The 16,279-nt window shown below is 46.7% G+C and overlaps 1 protein-coding gene across 1 annotated transcript in view; it reads right to left on the reverse strand.

Annotated features, from left to right (window-relative positions):
• The window catches only part of C2H3orf85 (chromosome 2 C3orf85 homolog), a 39,235-nt gene extending 36,210 nt beyond the window's left edge, over positions 1–3,025 (reverse strand). Inside the window, exon 1 of the mRNA XM_068265496.1 lies at positions 2,803–3,025. Within this exon, the coding sequence (XP_068121597.1) occupies positions 2,803–2,851 (49 nt within the window). The 5' untranslated portion in view covers positions 2,852–3,025. The remainder of the gene's footprint in view (positions 1–2,802) is intronic.
• Positions 3,026–16,279: the final 13,254 nt, after the last annotated feature.

The following is a 16,279-nucleotide window of genomic DNA, read 5'->3' on the forward strand; positions in this document are numbered from 1 at the left end:
GATTACCCAAAATTACCATCATTTAGGTCATTTTTTATTTTTTGCATCAGCAACTGATATGCCTTTTGTACCATGTAACTTCTGCATGTAATTTCTGCATAAGCAACTGATATGCCTTTTGTACCATGTGCTAAGTATTTCTTGAATAAAATTTGCTGCTAAAAGGAAAATAAAACACTTGGAAAAGGTGTTTCACTGGAATACTCCTGATTCCCCAGGTCAATGCAAATCCCTGAAAGTATAGGATGCAATAGGGGTGCCTATTAGGTATAACAATTGCAGTTTGAAGCTGCACCAGGACACTATCTGCATAGGATTTGTATGTTATCCCTTTGTATGGGTTTCCTCCAGGCACTTTGTTTTCTTCCCACATCCCAATAACATACAGGACATTAAACTAAGACTGATAGAGATTAGATTGTGAGCTCCTCTAAGAACAGTTGGATGGATGGATTCACAGTGGTGCTTTGCATAGCGCAGGCGTTAAAATGAGTGTGAGATGCAATGGAGACTGGACATAAACATTAATTCAGTGCCTGCACACAACAGAGATCCATTACAATGCAGAGATCTGAAAAATCTTCTTCACTCAGAGTGTCAAAGACTTGCCATGGTGGTACGGTAGTCGGCATATGCAAAGTCCAGTGGTCAATTGATGTTGTTGGTGTAATGCTGGCACGGATGGCAGACACCTTGTTTGTGAAGAAGGCAGAGAATTCTTCACACCTTTCCTTTCCCTGAAGAATGTGGTTGGGACTTTTAGGCAGGAAGGATTGCAGAGTGTTTCCACTGCGTAGAAGAGTTCAGCAGCTCTGTTGTTGGCTGTAGATATTTTGTGTGAGATGAAGTCTGATTTTTTTCTTGGTTATTGCTAATTAATAATAACAGTAATACTGTTACTATAGTGATACCAAGATGGGCCCAATCCAATTCATTTTTCCTCTTAAGTTTTCTCCTAGGAGATAATTTTTCATCTTCTGTTTCAAATAATAAATAATAAGAGTATTTTCTTGCTTGCTAGTTGCTTAAAAGGCATGTTATTGATGATAAGTTATAAAAATATAACTAGAAAAAAACTTTAAGGATATGCGAGGTGAATGGTGGAAATAAAGCTTTACTTATCTGAGGCTTCTTCCAGCCCCTAAGACGTCTGTGTGGTCCGTCGCCGCAGTTCCCCAATGCTCCACTGTCCAGCTGTCCCCACACATGCGCAGAAGCTGCCGACCCACCAATACAGCAATCTTTACAGAGGGGACCACTGGACAGTGGATCAATGCAGAACTGCGGCAAGGGACCACACAGACTTCTAGGGGCTAGAAGATGCCCCAGGTAAGTAAAGTTTTATTTCCACTATTCACCCTGCATATATCCTTTAAGATAAAATTTTGTGTACCTTATGTTGGCCATACTCTTATAAATTTCCACTCAATGTTCTAAAATGATCAATTCCTTTTAGAAAGGAATCGATGCAGAAGGGATCAATTCCTACCACACACAGCACATCAAATGTTTTATTATTTCCAGCAGGGAATGTATTGAAAATCAGTTGAACTGCAGCATTTCACTGCTAGATTCAATGCCATGCTATGGTCTATCAATCGTCTGCCACTCCTGCCCTGCTCCCAGTTGACCTACTGTAGAATTTCAGTCCTGTCCGATTAATAAGTTCAAAATTATCAAATCTGCAGGGAATCAAATAGGAAAATCGATGTGTGTTAATGGGCACCTTTAATGAAAGACTTATCTGCAAGCAACAATGAGCAATGTTTGGCTAAAATGGTTTAAATCAGATTATATTCTTTCCTAAAATGAGAATGAGAGTTTTTGGAACGTGTTTAAATTTTGGACAGTCAGGAATGCAAGAGGATGGAACAGATGTAGTAGAAGCAGAGGGATGGATTTGGGTGTTATTCACAAGTAACATTTTAAGTCAAAAGAGCGTATAACTTATTAACTGGCCAGGGTCTTAGGTTCTTATGGAGAATGGAAATGCTCAAAGGACTCAGCCCTGTGGTACCCCAACACAGAGGAGGCAAGAGCAGAGCAGGATCATCCACCAGGCAACCTAGGCAGGTGCCTGAGGCCTACGGGGGGGTCACCTGCCACCTTCTTTGACCTCTCTCCACTTCAGCTTACCAAAAGGACCACAAGGAGGCCCCAAATCTACTACCTTGCCCCATTACATCTTAATCCATCTCTGGGCAAGAGTAAGAGATGTTGTCGATGCAGTGACATAAGAGGAGTAACAAGGCAAAGCACGTTACTGTGAACCCTAGGGAGGAGAGAGATTAGGGTTATCAAGTATTGTCAACAGCGTTTAAGGCTGTAGACAGGATAGTAGCCATTAGATTTAACCATTAATAAATCATTGGTAATAAATCATTGGTTACTTTAGCAATGACAAGTTCAATGAAGTTATGAAAGTGGAAAGCAGACTGAAACTGATAAAAGAGATAGTTAGTAAATAAATGGTTATCCGTGTCTGAGTGAGCATGCTGTTTAAGCACTGGCCTTAGAATAGCCTGCAGTTGTGTTTTCTACATTAATGCTGTATACACAATTATTCAATTGAAATGTCTCTGGGATGAATATTAAAATGTATACAATTATAGACACTAAGTGGACAAGAATAACTGCTTTACAATTGTCTGCAATTGTTCTTCTAACATAACTGTGACATTAAATATAATTATTCAATTCATACATCCCATTAATGCTGCTAAACAATCACTCATTTGCATATTCCAGTGTTCTGTTAAATGCCTGAAAAAGAAAGTACTGTAATAATATATAATGTCTTACCTTGTATTAAAATAAGAAGCTGCAAGAACATAATTATTGCACGTCCCATGGCGATCGAAATAAAGCAACTTCTTCTAACAATATTGATAATTAAAATATATTCAAGTATCTGCAGACCTAGTTGTCTTTTGGATTTGATTTCTGTCCTTAACTTACTTTCTTTGACCTTCGAGCCTGAAAAACCTACGTACTGATTTACATGTCTGTGTTCTTGTAAGCTGAAACTGCCAAGCCTTTTTTGAACTTTACACCACAGATTAGAGAGATGCCACGCTGGATGATCAAAACAAGGGGAAAAAAAGAAGTATAAAAAAGTATGCCAGATAGACACACTTTCAGGGAGAAAATAAATGAAAATTCCAGTTCTGATCTGCAGTTTATTTTAAAAAACCACAATATATTAATGGACAATTCATTTCCTCCTGAATCATTGCTGATCTTGACATTTTAACTGTAAAATCAAAGAAAAGTAGTAAACTCTCTAATGGATGCCAAGGGTAAAAAAAATGTAAACATGCGCTGCACGCGTGCATGAAAAAAGGGCGCAGTAAATAAAAAGGGCTTGACTAGATAACGAAATGGCGCGGGTAGATAATGAAATCTGATAATGATATACATCTTTGTCAAACTTTTTAATGATAATTACCGCTGTTAAAAGAGACGGGAAATAATAACGAAAAGATATTAACGTTAAAGATCGTTACGTAATTCAACAATACAGCTTTACCCAACCCTACTCTCACATAGAACCCTCCCCTGGTGGTGCCGAAAACTAACCACTCCCCTGGTGGCGACTAACCCTAAGTACCCCCCCCCCCCCCCCCCCCGATGGTGCCTAACCCTAATTACCCTCCCGGTGGTGCCTAACCCTAACCACCCCCCTGGTGGTGCCTAACCCTAACCACCACCCCCCCCCCCCCCGCTGGTGTTTCCTAACCCTAACCATTCCCTCTGCAGAAACACTCTTTTACACATAGATATGATAGTATCTTTGATAACGTAAAATCTGTACATATAAACGAAATAATATGACAAAAACTATAAAGTTGCAAGCATCTAAAACGATAACTACTTTAAAAACTATAATGTTCTAATGTTGTTAACAATATTTTTTCTGCTTTTTTCACCCTATTAACGATAATTGCATTAAAGTCTATGATGGCGCCCTTTTCGTCCACCCTCGTCCTGCGCCCTTTTTTCCTGCTACCACTGCACAGTTAGTTAATACAAATGATGAAAAGAAATCCCATCTATTATTAAGCTATCAACATTTGTAAATAAAGAAGATTTCAGACCACTTATTTAACCACTACAGGACTGGCTCCCCCAGGACCGCCTAGCGCTGATCGGCGTAAAGTCTTGGGGGAGTGTTTTGCAGGAGATCGCGCACACCAATGCGCGCGCATCCCCGCTTGGATGATGGAGCTCCACCTTCAGTCTCCCAGCGGCGATCGCCACTCTGAGACTTTTAGATGGACAAAACCGCCGTGTTTTATTGCTGTATAGTGCTGCGATCTATGGCAGCACTGTACTGGGGACAGCCGTGTGACACCGCTGTCCCCCTGGTAGGCTCGGAGGGGATCCGTTTACATAGGCTGAAGCCTATGACAGCCGATCACAGTGATTGGCTGGCGGGGTAGGGAGGGAGCTATGGAAAATAAAATACACAAATTTATAAAAAAAAAAAAAAATATTTATAATTAAATAAACAAACATCTTGGGAGTGATCTTTGCCCACCAACAGAGAGCTGACCCTGGACACAACACGTGAACAAGCGCTGGACTAGCACGAAACGGCTGCCGTGCCATCCATCCATCCCCTGGTCACCACCCACCCTGGTTTGCCTTTTTTTTTGTATTAACACTGAGCATGTAACCCCACAGCAGGGCCGGGCCGAGGCATAGGCTGGAGAGGCTCCAGCCTCAGGGCGCAGTGTAGGAGGGGGCGCAGAATTCATTCAGCTGTCATTCCTAATTGTGTTTGAAGCAGAAAGAAATAAGAAAAGGGGATACATGGCAGTGACTGCAAGCCAGATAATTAGATATTAAGGTGTTGGGGAGGTTGTGGGCCCTGTGGCGCCTCTTAGTCTAATAGCAATCAGTGTGTGACGCTGGGGTGGGAGGGATGGAGGGGCGCACTTCGGTGTCTCAGCCTTGGGTGCTGGAGGACCTTGTCCCGGCTCTGCCCCACAGTGCTCAAAAGCATATTTCCACAGTGACCATCACCAGAAGTAAATCGAGATTTTGGATTTTAAATGTGTACTGGGTTACACTATATGCTTTTAACTACTAAGGGTCCCTGTCAAAAGGACCCTGGAAGTAAGTCATTGTATATGTGATGTACATTCAGCTTCTAATAAATGTTTATGTGATTTTTGGATGGAGAAGTGACCTTTCTCGATTTATTTCTGGTGATGGTCACTGTGGAAATATCCTTTTGAGCACTGTGGGGTTACTGCAGATGCAGATTTGAGTACCAAGTGCTGTGGATTTGTATGCATTTCCCTTGGAACCGATTGTGGATGTGGTTGATCCTGAGCAGCTGGTGGAACATACACATGAGATAAAGTTTGGATCAGCGCCTGTATATACTACAAAACACTGAGCATGTGTTTATACTTTCTCTGGCTAAAAACGGAATTAAAAGCAAGTTAAAGGGAAGGTTCAGGGACTAGCTACCGGAGACCACTGGGAGCCTGCGAAGCGGCGCCGAGGGCACCTCCTGCCTGCCACGGGCTGGAGGAAGCCCCAGGTAAGTGGAAATGGATTTTTATTTTTTTTAGCTAGTCCCTGAACCTTCCCTTTAAAGAAACTCTGTAACAAAATTTTCAGCCTTCTTTCTTCTATCTTATAAGTTCCTATACCTGTTCTAATGTGGTCTGCCTTACTGCAGCCTTTCCTAGTTACACAGTCGCTGTAATATCTCTGTTATCTAATCTAATCTTCTTTCCTTTGTCAGCTTTGTCGGCCCAGGCTGAATGTGCTGCTCTGCTTGTGATAGGGAGAAGCTATACACACCCTCTCCACGGCCCCTCCAGGCTCTGTATGAGTCACAGACTGAGCTTCTCTGAGCCTATCACAAGCTGGTTAGCAGCCATGTCTTTTGTTTTTAAACACTGCCTAAAACTGGCAATTACAAGCCAGGATTGCAGCAGGGAGTGGCAGAAACAACACAATGGGGCCCAGGAGAACATAATGAATAGAATAGTATGCTTTTTATTGTAAGAATTTTAGAGCACAGATTCTCTTTAAAGAGACAGTGCCTGGTCTACCTCCACTGTACTTTTTCATCACTTGTGTGCTGACCTGTACGGCTCTGCAGCAAGCCCTTAAAGCTGCGGTGCAATTAGTGAAAAATGGCCTGGTCTTTGGGGGGGGGGGGGGTAAAGCCTGTGGTCCTGAAGTGGTTGTTATTGATTTTAAAAAAAATGGTTTCCCATGTTTGTGATTAGGGATGCTTGTCGGATTCCGTGGAATTGAGATTTCCGCAATTCCGGTCGGAAATTGGCAATTCCGTTCCGGTGAGCCGGAATGGAAAAGCTATAGCGGTAATCGTAATTAGCGGAATTTCTATGCAGGATTCTGTCGGAATTTAATCAGAAGCGTGTAAAAGCTGCATTAGCCAATCAGAAGGATCGGAAGGGGATAGACCCATCACAGAAGCTTAAAATATGATGATTTCTGCATTAAAAACTGAATTTCTGCACCAATTAGAGTCTTAACAAAAACCAACCAATCCTACGTTCGCAACCAGCTCCTAGCTACCTATCATCAGCTATCCCACCCATTTTGTATATAAGAGAGGTGTGACAGGCACGAAAGCTTGTGGGTTTCAGTCTGGTGTTGGAGAGAGGAGAGACAGACCCATAAAAACAGTCTTTTTAAAGACTGTATATAAATCAAAAGTATTTTTAAAGACTGTGAGAGAGAATTAGATTGGTGTGAGCTATTATTAGTAGTAGCTAGGTGTATTTGTGAGAGAGTGACAGTAGATTGTTAGTTTGAGTGATAGATTGTAGTGTAGTGTACTAGTAGTTGCTGTGTGGAGAGGGTTAGACAGAGCCAGCCAGGCCGCAGGCTTAGTGTTTGACAGAGTGAGAGAGGTGATTGATTAGTTGAGTGTAGTGCAAGTTTTTGTTTTGTTTTCTAAGTTAATTTTTTTTTCTTTATTTTGCTTTTGATTTATTTTCTTTATTTCACCCCCTTATTTTCTTATCTGTTTTTTATTTCAAGTTAGTTGGATTTTACTTTGGTTCTGTCGCTCACACCCCTTCCCCAATAAAGTTTTCGTCCCCAAAAGAATGGAGCGAGAGCAGCAGCAATTTCCTGCCACTCCTAAAAGAAAATGGAGTGATGGTGTTGGTGGATCACGTCAAGTAGTGATCAGGTTGAGGGTGGCAGCAGCAGCAGGAAGTGTTCCCCCCTGATCAGAGATGTCTTCCCTGTGTTCGCACACAGGAAAATTTTGACAGAGCAGCAGGCGAACAGGGTAGTTGATTATTTTGATCAGGAACCCTCTACCCAGTGTGAGGAACTTGAAGCTAGTTGCAGCAGCACCAGTAGTGGCCAGGTTCCTCATCACCAGAACCCGACCGCAGCTGCTTCTCTTGGCGAGGTTGCTTCCTCCCAGTACTCTCCTCCAGAATTAAAGCACACCTATGTCGATGAGAGAGATGTGCAGAAGGATTGGGATGAGGCATTGGAGGAGACCATGGGACCAAGGTCCCAAGAAGTGGTGGGTTCTGTGGTGACAGAAATGGCCCCTGTGCTTTCTTCTTCATCCAGTAATCCATCACAACTGGGAGCTTGTGTCACCACCAATCTACATCACCACCAGTCAACTACAGAGGTGTTTCGTGGCCAGATGGAGGGTCCAGAAGAGTCACTTATGGGTTCCAGTGCTTTGGTTGAACTGGATGATGTTTTGGATGATGAGGTGGCTGATCCACCATGGTTGCCATCTGGTGGGTTAGGCACTAGCAGGCGTGAGCAGCATGGAGAAACAGAGCAGATGGTTGGCCAGCAGCCTGCAAGTGCTTTCCCATCTGTCAGTACCCACCAGTCCAATGCTGAGCATCGACGTGCTAGAACAGGTCGCAAAACTGCTCTACGTGCACGCACGTCCCCTGCATGGAATTATTTTACTGCTCTGGAAGAGGATGAATGCAGGGCAGTCTGTTCTGTGTGCCGTAAATCAGTGAGCAGAGGCAAATCGGGCACCGGGTTGGGCACTTCAGGGCTGATAAGCCATCTGCTCAACCACCACAGATGGGAGTTCAAATATGTAAAGAATTACAATAAGATGGGTGGAGGAAAAGCAGCAACAGGCCCCTTCTCTTCTTTTTCTACTCGTCCTGTCCCTATCCAACCTGCTCAGTCCCATTCTAGTTAAAATCCCTCTGTATGCCAGGCTGGAAGAGGACTCCAGACCTCGGCAAGCACCTCATCATCACCCTTGTTGGTTTCCTCTGAATCACCAGTGTTCCAGCGTCAGGCCTCTGAGCCAGAAATGTTGCAGAGGAATCGGATGCTCCCTGCAAGTGATCCTTTTGTTGTGAAAAATAATGCGCTCCTGGCAAGGCTGTTGGGCAAACAGCTGCTGCCCTACCAGTTTGTGGACTGCGCCCCCTTTCGCAGACTGATGAACAGTGTTGCTCCACAATGGCAGATCCCCAGCCGCCGTTATTTTGCCAGGAATGCTATCCCTGCCCTTCACCAGCATATTGTGGAGTGTGTCGGCCGGTCTATGGATCACACTGTCGGTGGAAAGGTGCACTTCACTATGGATGGCTGGAGCAGCAGGCATGGGCAGGGAAAGTATCTAACTTTTACCGCCCATTGGGTCACCCTCCATGGTGCTGCTGAGGAGGGTGCAAGAACTGGGGCATCTCAGCTGGTGGTGCCGCCACGCGGGGCCGGGCAGAGGCAGAGGCAAGAGAGGCTCCAGCCTCAGGGCGCAGTGTAGGAGGGGGCACACAACTCACTCAGCTATCATTCCCCTATTGTGTTTGAAGCAGAGAGAAATAAGAAAAGGGATACATGGCAGTGACTGCAAGCCAGATAACTAGAGATTAAGGTGTTGGTGGTGTTTGGGGGCCCTGGGGAGCCTCTTAGTGTAATAGTAATCAGTGTGTGATGGCTGGGGTGGGAGGGATGGAGGGGCGCATTTTGGTGTCTCAGACTTGGGTGCTGGAGGACCTTGTCCCGGCTCTGCCGCCACGTGGGTTGAAGGGGAGGCCTGTTCTACTTCCCTCTGCTACCTGTTCTGTCCAAGGCCAGTCCGCCGTTGCTGAGCCTCCCAGCAAGTGGTCCTGCTCCTACACTGGTCTGCAGCACCATCGATGCCAAGCAGTGCTGAAACTCGAATCCATGGGTGAGAACAGGCAAAGCGGATCTGTAATCCTTGCAGCCTTACAGGATCAGATTCGGCAGTGGCTTTTCCCCCGAAAACTGGAGACAGGTGTAGTGGTGTCTGATAATGGTGCCAACATGTTGGCCGCCATTTCGGAAGGTGGCTACACTCACTTACCTTGCTTGGCCCACGTCTTCAAGCTTGTGGTCCAGAAATTTCTACAAACTTTTGATGGGTTGAAGGACGCTGTGGCCTTAGCACGAAAAGTGTCAGCCCACATCCGTCGCTCCGCAACCGCCACCGCGGCCTTGAAACTGCTGCAGCGCCGCCATAGCCTGTTGCAGCACAGGCTTATTTTTTATTGTCCGATGCGGTGGAACTCCACCCTCCACATGCTGGAGAGGTTGTGGGCGCAGCGAATGGCGGTCAGGCTATACCTGTCTCAGACATCTTTCTCCAGAACAGGGCCACTGGACTACATTACTAGGGGCCAGTGGCAGCGGATTGGATAGGTCTGTAAAGTCTTGGAGCCACTTGAGCAGGCAACAAAATTGGTCAGTGAGGAGCACTGCAGCATATCAGAAGTGCTCCCTATTGTCTTCATGCTGGATAAGACTCTTGACAAAGTGATCGGACAGGGGGAGGAAGCCCTACTGAACAGTGGTCAGTCAAGTGGGGGAGTGAGTGAGCATGTTCAAGTCCTGGATGAGGAGGCAGAGCTTGTGGAAGTGGAAGAGCCCATTGTCCGGGGGTGGGAAGAAGATTCTGATGTGGAGCTGGAGCATGACAACAGTTCAGACAGCCAGGAAGAGGTGATTATTGGCAGACATCTCTTCCCTATGGCTGCGCATATGCTCCAGTGCCTCCGTAAGGACCCCCAGATTAAAACTTTAAAATCAAGGCTTGACATGTGGGTGGACACCATCTTAGATCCCCGGTGCAAGGGGAAAATGCGGCAGTTCATACACATCAGGAGGCCCTTCTTCGTTGGGTAGAAGATACGTTTCCTGAACCTGTATCCCGGGCCCAAGCTACCAAGCCTCATCATACTCAGCAAAGGTCTGGTGGTCCCACTCCCAGCAGCAGCACCAATAGCCAATCTGTGAACCTGCTGAGTATGTTGAAGGAATTTTATCAGCCAATGCCAGATACTCCTTGTAGTAGCAGCAGCACCACCAGCAGGTAAAGTAGTCACCGCCAGCGGCTGGCCCGTATGGTGAATGATTACTTAAGGTCAGCCAGTGCTCCAGACAATATGGAGAGTAATGACGACTGTGACGAACATTACGAAAAAGTCGTGCGCAAAATCGCGAACGATTTTCGTATGGTCGTGCACAGTTCCTGTCAGTCCTGGGTAAATGCACAATAGATGTCAATTTCCCTTTCTCTTACTGAGTACAGTAACTTTCCCCCCACATCCTGTGTCAGGAAAGAATTTCACAAGTGGCTCGCTTCCCTGGGGAGCAGCCATGTGGTCACTCAGCTCATCTCCACCAAACCAGCTCAAACTGGTTAAGATTCAAATTTCCCTCCAAGCTCATAGCTTCACACAATGGGAACATTTACTTTATTAATAATTCAAAATAGGTTTGGCACAGCAAGACCAAAATTACATTTTCTGATACCTAGGAAACAGTTCTATCGTTCACCTAAAGTGCACGTTTCTAGCTATCAGGAATCCATTTAGAAACCACTTTATCCGGCCTGCGTAGAGCGAATGCAACAGACTAGGCATGCATAGCCTCGTTTAATAGAGGGTCGCGAGCCGTGTACGAATATAGTCTCGGATTTGCGATACACTAATCTTGGGCCGAGTCACACAAATTATTAATAAATTTGTACATTTCTTGCTCTAAGTCTGAGGGTGGCAACCTGGCTTCCAGGAGGTAACCCTGGCTTAAACACACCTACTTTCCAGGTAGTGACCGCCCCAAAACTGAGGTCAGTAAAAAGTGTTTGCGAGGAACTCCTCCTCAGTTCTCCAAATTCCATTGACTAAGGAACGTCTATGCAGGCGCTAAGGAGAGCCAGCGCCTGCAGTGTTCAAAGACTTAACCTGAATGCCTACCTTTAAACTGGACTATTTTCTTCATGTTTCAAATGGACTGCTCAGCTAACTAAGTAAGAACTTTCTGATTTTATTCCTTTTTATTTTTTAAGCTCTGTGTTTATGTGTTAATAGGTGTATATAACTGTATGTAATGCATTTTTGTTATTAAACGTTTAAAAATCATTTAGCGGTTATGACCTGTTGCTGAACATACACAATCGTACCTATTCTCCTGAAATCGCTACCCTGTGTTTAATAGAAGTATACACTTATACCCCGTATGCGAGAACCTGGCCCAGATATAACGATCTGACCCAGGTTCCTGCATACTGCTAAGGGTTAATAGAGCGTTCTCCAAGTCCTAGTAAAATTACAGTAGCGGGCTGTGTAACTCGCTTGGTGGCAGATCTTTGAATTGTATGTGTGTGGTGAATCGGTTGGTATCAGAATGCTCCCTTCACGAGTCAGTTCATCAAATTGCGAACGCGGGTTACCCTTCGTGATGAACAAATGACCGTGTGAGAGGATTTCTGACGCTGATCGACTGACCCACCCGCAGACTGGCCTTGCGGTCAGTGACATTGTTTGGCAGCTTATTGGGATTTGTGTATGTTCAGAACATTAACGGCAACGTTATTTGATTAACCTGCCAGAACAGATCAAAAATCTGTGGTCGATAACCGGTGCATTACCATTTATATAGACTAAACGTGTAGCACAGAGTTCCCCCCCCCCAATCTCTTTGGCTATCCTATCTTTTATTTGGCAAAAATGGCTGCAGCAAGATACAAGAAAATGTTAGTGGCAGACCTAGTAAACTTGTGTGAGGAAAAAGGCATTGTGACTTATAGAAAAAAGAAATCGCAATTGATCGAGGACTTGTTGCGACTGAATACCCAGCCGGAGCAGATGCTGGGAGAGCACACTCCTGGTTCAGACGGTGCTGTAACTGGGGCAGAGGGAAGTGAGCGGTTGGAGCAAAGCAACCCACTTCCAGACCCAGAGGAAAACGAGACCGCGTCTGAACCGGGCGCTGTAACTGCAGAGGAGCATGGTGGCCGGCAGGAGCCCGGCCATGCCAACCTGTTCTGTGTTCCTGATGCTGGAATGCAACCTGGATTACAAAGGCTGTTGGAGACAAATCCTGAGCTGTACATGCAGATTGTCAGAGAAAATGCTGACCGTGCAGAACGCCAGCGCCAGGCGGAAATGGAAGCCTCAGAACGCCAGGAGCAGGCAGAACGGGAAGCCTCCGAACGCAGGTGGCTTGCCGAGAAAGAAGCGGAAAGAGAGGAGAGAGCAGCCGCACGCAGACATGACCTTGAAATGGCCAGACTGCGAGCACCAGGCCAAAATCCCTCGCAAAGTGCTCCGGAACCCCGGCCCACAGCAGGCCCGTTTGGGACTCTAAAGTTTAAATTCCCAGAAATGGAGAAGGGAACCGACCCGGACACTTATTTACACTCCTTTGAAAAGACTTGTCGTCAGCATCATCTGCCCCAGGAGCAGTGGGCAAGATATCGGACACCCAACTTGCGGGACAAAGCGCTTGAGGCGTTTGTGGACTTACCCGCTGAGAAAGACAATGACTATGAGGCGATAAAAGCTGCAATTATCGCCAAATACCAGCTGACCCCAGAGGTCTATCGCAAAAAGTTTCGCTCCCTGCAGAAAGGCCACACCGACTCTTACACCGACCTGGAGAGTCGCCTGCTGACCGTGTTCAGGCAGTGGTCGCGGGGCCTCAAAAAAGACTCTCACCAAGGTCTGGAGGACCTCATCGTGCAGGAGCAGTTGCTGAACTGCTGCACTCCAGATTAGTGTTGGGCGAACATCTAGATGTTCGGGTTCGGGCCGAACAGGCCGAACATGGCCGCGATGTTCGGGTGTTCGACCCGAACTCCGAACATAATGGAAGTCAAAGGGGACCCGAACTTTTGTGCTTTGTAAAGCCTCCTTACATGCTACATACCCCAAATTTACAGGGTATGTGCACCTTGGGAGTGGGTACAAGAGGAAAAAATTTTTTAGCAAAAAGAGCTTATAGTTTTTGAGAAAATCAATTTTAAAGTTTCAAAGGGAAAACTGTCTTTTAAATGCGGGAAATGTCTGTTTTCTTTGCACAGGTAACATGCTTTTTGTCGGCATGCAGTCATAAATGTAATACATATAAGAGGTTCCAGGAAAAGGGACCGGTAACGCTAACCCAGCAGCAGCACACGTGATGGAACAGGAGGAGGGTGGCGCAGGAGGAGAAGGCCACACTTTGTGAGACACAACAACCCAGGCCTTGCATGAGGACAAGAAGCGTGCGGATAGCATGCTTTGTACCGCCATGCAGTCATAAATGTAATAAAGATAAGTGGTTCAATAAACAGGGACCACGCGGCAACGCTAACCCAGCAGCAGCAGACGTGATGGAACAGGAGGAGGTGCAGGAGGAGAAGGCCACGCTTTGTGAGACACAACAACCCAGGCCTTGCATGAGGACAAGAAGCGTGCGGATAGCATGCTTTGTACCGCCATGCAGTCATAAATGTAATAAAGATAAGTGGTTCAATAAACAGGGACCACGCGGCAACGCTAACCCAGCAGCAGCAGACGTGATGGAACAGGAGGAGGCGCAGGAGGAGAAGGCCACGCTTTGTGAGACACAACAACCCAGGCCTTGCATGAGGTACCGCCATGCAGTCATAAATGTAATAAAGATAAGTGGTTCAATAAACAGGGACCACGCGGCAACGCTAACCCAGCAGCAGCAGACGTGATGGAACAGGAGGAGGCGCAGGAGGAGAAGGCCACGCTTTGTGAGACACAACAACCCAGGCCTTGCATGAGGTACCGCCATGCAGTCATAAATGTAATAAAGATAAGTGGTTCAATAAACAGGGACCACGCGGCAACGCTAACCCAGCAGCAGCAGACGTGATGGAACAGGAGGAGGCGCAGGAGGAGAAGGCCACGCTTTGTGAGACACAACAACCCAGGCCTTGCATGAGGACAATAAGCGTGCGGATAGCATGCTTTGTACCGCCATGCAGTCATAAATGTAATAAAGATAAGTGGTTCAATAAACAGGGACCACGCGGCAACACTAACCCAGCAGCAGCAGACGTGATGGAACAGGAGGAGGCGCAGGAGGAGAAGGCCACGCTTTGTGAGACACAACAACCCAGGCCTTGCATGAGGACAAGAAGCGTGCGGATAGCATGCTTTGTACCGCCATGCAGTCATAAATGTAATAAAGATAAGAGGTTCCATAAACAGGGACCGGCAACGCTAACCCAGCAGCAGCAGCAGCACACGTGATGGAACAGGAGCAGGCGCAGGAGGAGAAGGCCATGCTTTTTGAGACACAACAACCCAGGCCTTGCATGAGGACAAAAAGCGTGCGGATATAGCAGCAATGCTTTTTGCCGCCATGCAGTCATAAATGTAATACAGATGAGAGGTTCAATAAACAGGGACCGGAAACGCTACACCATCCCAGATGTTCATTGGTCATGTTACTTGGTTGGGGTCCTGGAGTGTTGCGTAGTCATTTCCAATCCAGGATTGATTTATTTTAATTTGAGTCAGACGGTCTGCATTTTCTGTGGAGAGGCGGATACGCCGATCTGTGACGATGCCTCCGGCAGCACTGAAACAGCGTTCCGACATAACGCTGGCTGCCGGGCAAGCCAGCACCTCTATTGCGTACATTGCCAGTTCGTGCCAGGTGTCTAGCTTCGATACCCAATAGTTGAAGGGTGCAGATGGATTGTTCGACACAGCTACGTCATCTGACATGTAGTCCTTGACCATCTTCTCCAGGCGATCGGTGTTGGAGGTGGATCTGCACGCTTGCTGTTCAGTGGGCTGCTGCTGCATGGGTGTCAGAAAATTTTCCCACTCCAAGGACACTGCCGATACCATTCCCTTTTGGGCACTAGCTGCGGCTTGCGTTGTTTGCTGCCCTCCTGGTCGTCCTGGGTTTGCGGAAGTCAGTCTGTCGGCGTACAACTGGCTAGAGGAGGGGGAGGATGTCAATCTCCTCTCTAAAGTCTCCACAAGGGCCTGCTGGTATTCTTCCATTTTGACCTGTCTGACTCTTTCTTCAAGCAGTTTTGGAACATTGTGTTTGTACCGTGGATCCAGAAGGGTATAAACCCAGTAATTGGTGTTGTCCAGAATGCGCACAATGCGTGGGTCGCGTTCAATGCAGTCTAGCATGAATTGAGCCATGTGTGCCAGAGTCCTACCAGAATCCTCATCATCCTCTTGTGAGCGTTGTGATAGTTGTTGTGATGCATCATAGTCGTCACCTTCCTCCTGGTCTGCTTCTGCTGACCATTCGCGCTGAATTGTGGAAGTCCAACGTGCACCGCTCTGGCCCTCGTCAGTGGTGGCATGAAATTCCTGCTCCAACTCCAGCTGTTCCTCCTCCTCTTCTTCGTCATAGCTGCTGGGGCCAGCGTTCCCTGAGGCGGATGGCCTGATGTTGGTACCATCACGCTGATCGTTTTCTCCTTCAGATTCCCCCAGTTGCATCATGACAGCTGTTTCCTTGATTTTCAACATTGACCTCTTCAGTAAACACAGCAGTGGTATGGTAATGCTGACTGAAGAGTTGTCACTGCTCACAAGCAACGTGGATTGCTCAAAATTTTGGAGGACTTGGCAGAGGTCCAACATGTTGGCCCAATCGGATCCACAGAAGCTTGGCAGCTGTCCGGATGCGCCTCGGTACTGCGCCGTCATGTACTGGACCACTGCACTCTTCTGCTCACAAAAGCGTGCTAGCATGTGCAGCGTAGAATTCCAGCGCGTAGGGACATCACACAGCAAGCGATGGTGGGGGAGATTGAAGCGCTCCTGCATCTTGGCGAGTGCCCCCGAAGCAGTACTGGAATTTCTACAATGTTTGGCCACTCGACGCACCTTCAACAGAAGATCGGCCACGCCTGGGTATGTCCTCAGGAACCGCTGAACTACTAGGTTCATCACGTGCGCCAGGCAAGGGATGTGTGTCAGCTTAGCCAACCTTAAAGCGCGAATGAGATTACTCCCATTATCACACACAACCATGCCCGGTT

Source organism: Hyperolius riggenbachi, chromosome 2, assembly GCF_040937935.1.
Source record: "Hyperolius riggenbachi isolate aHypRig1 chromosome 2, aHypRig1.pri, whole genome shotgun sequence".
Lineage (NCBI taxonomy): Eukaryota > Metazoa > Chordata > Amphibia > Anura > Hyperoliidae > Hyperolius > Hyperolius riggenbachi.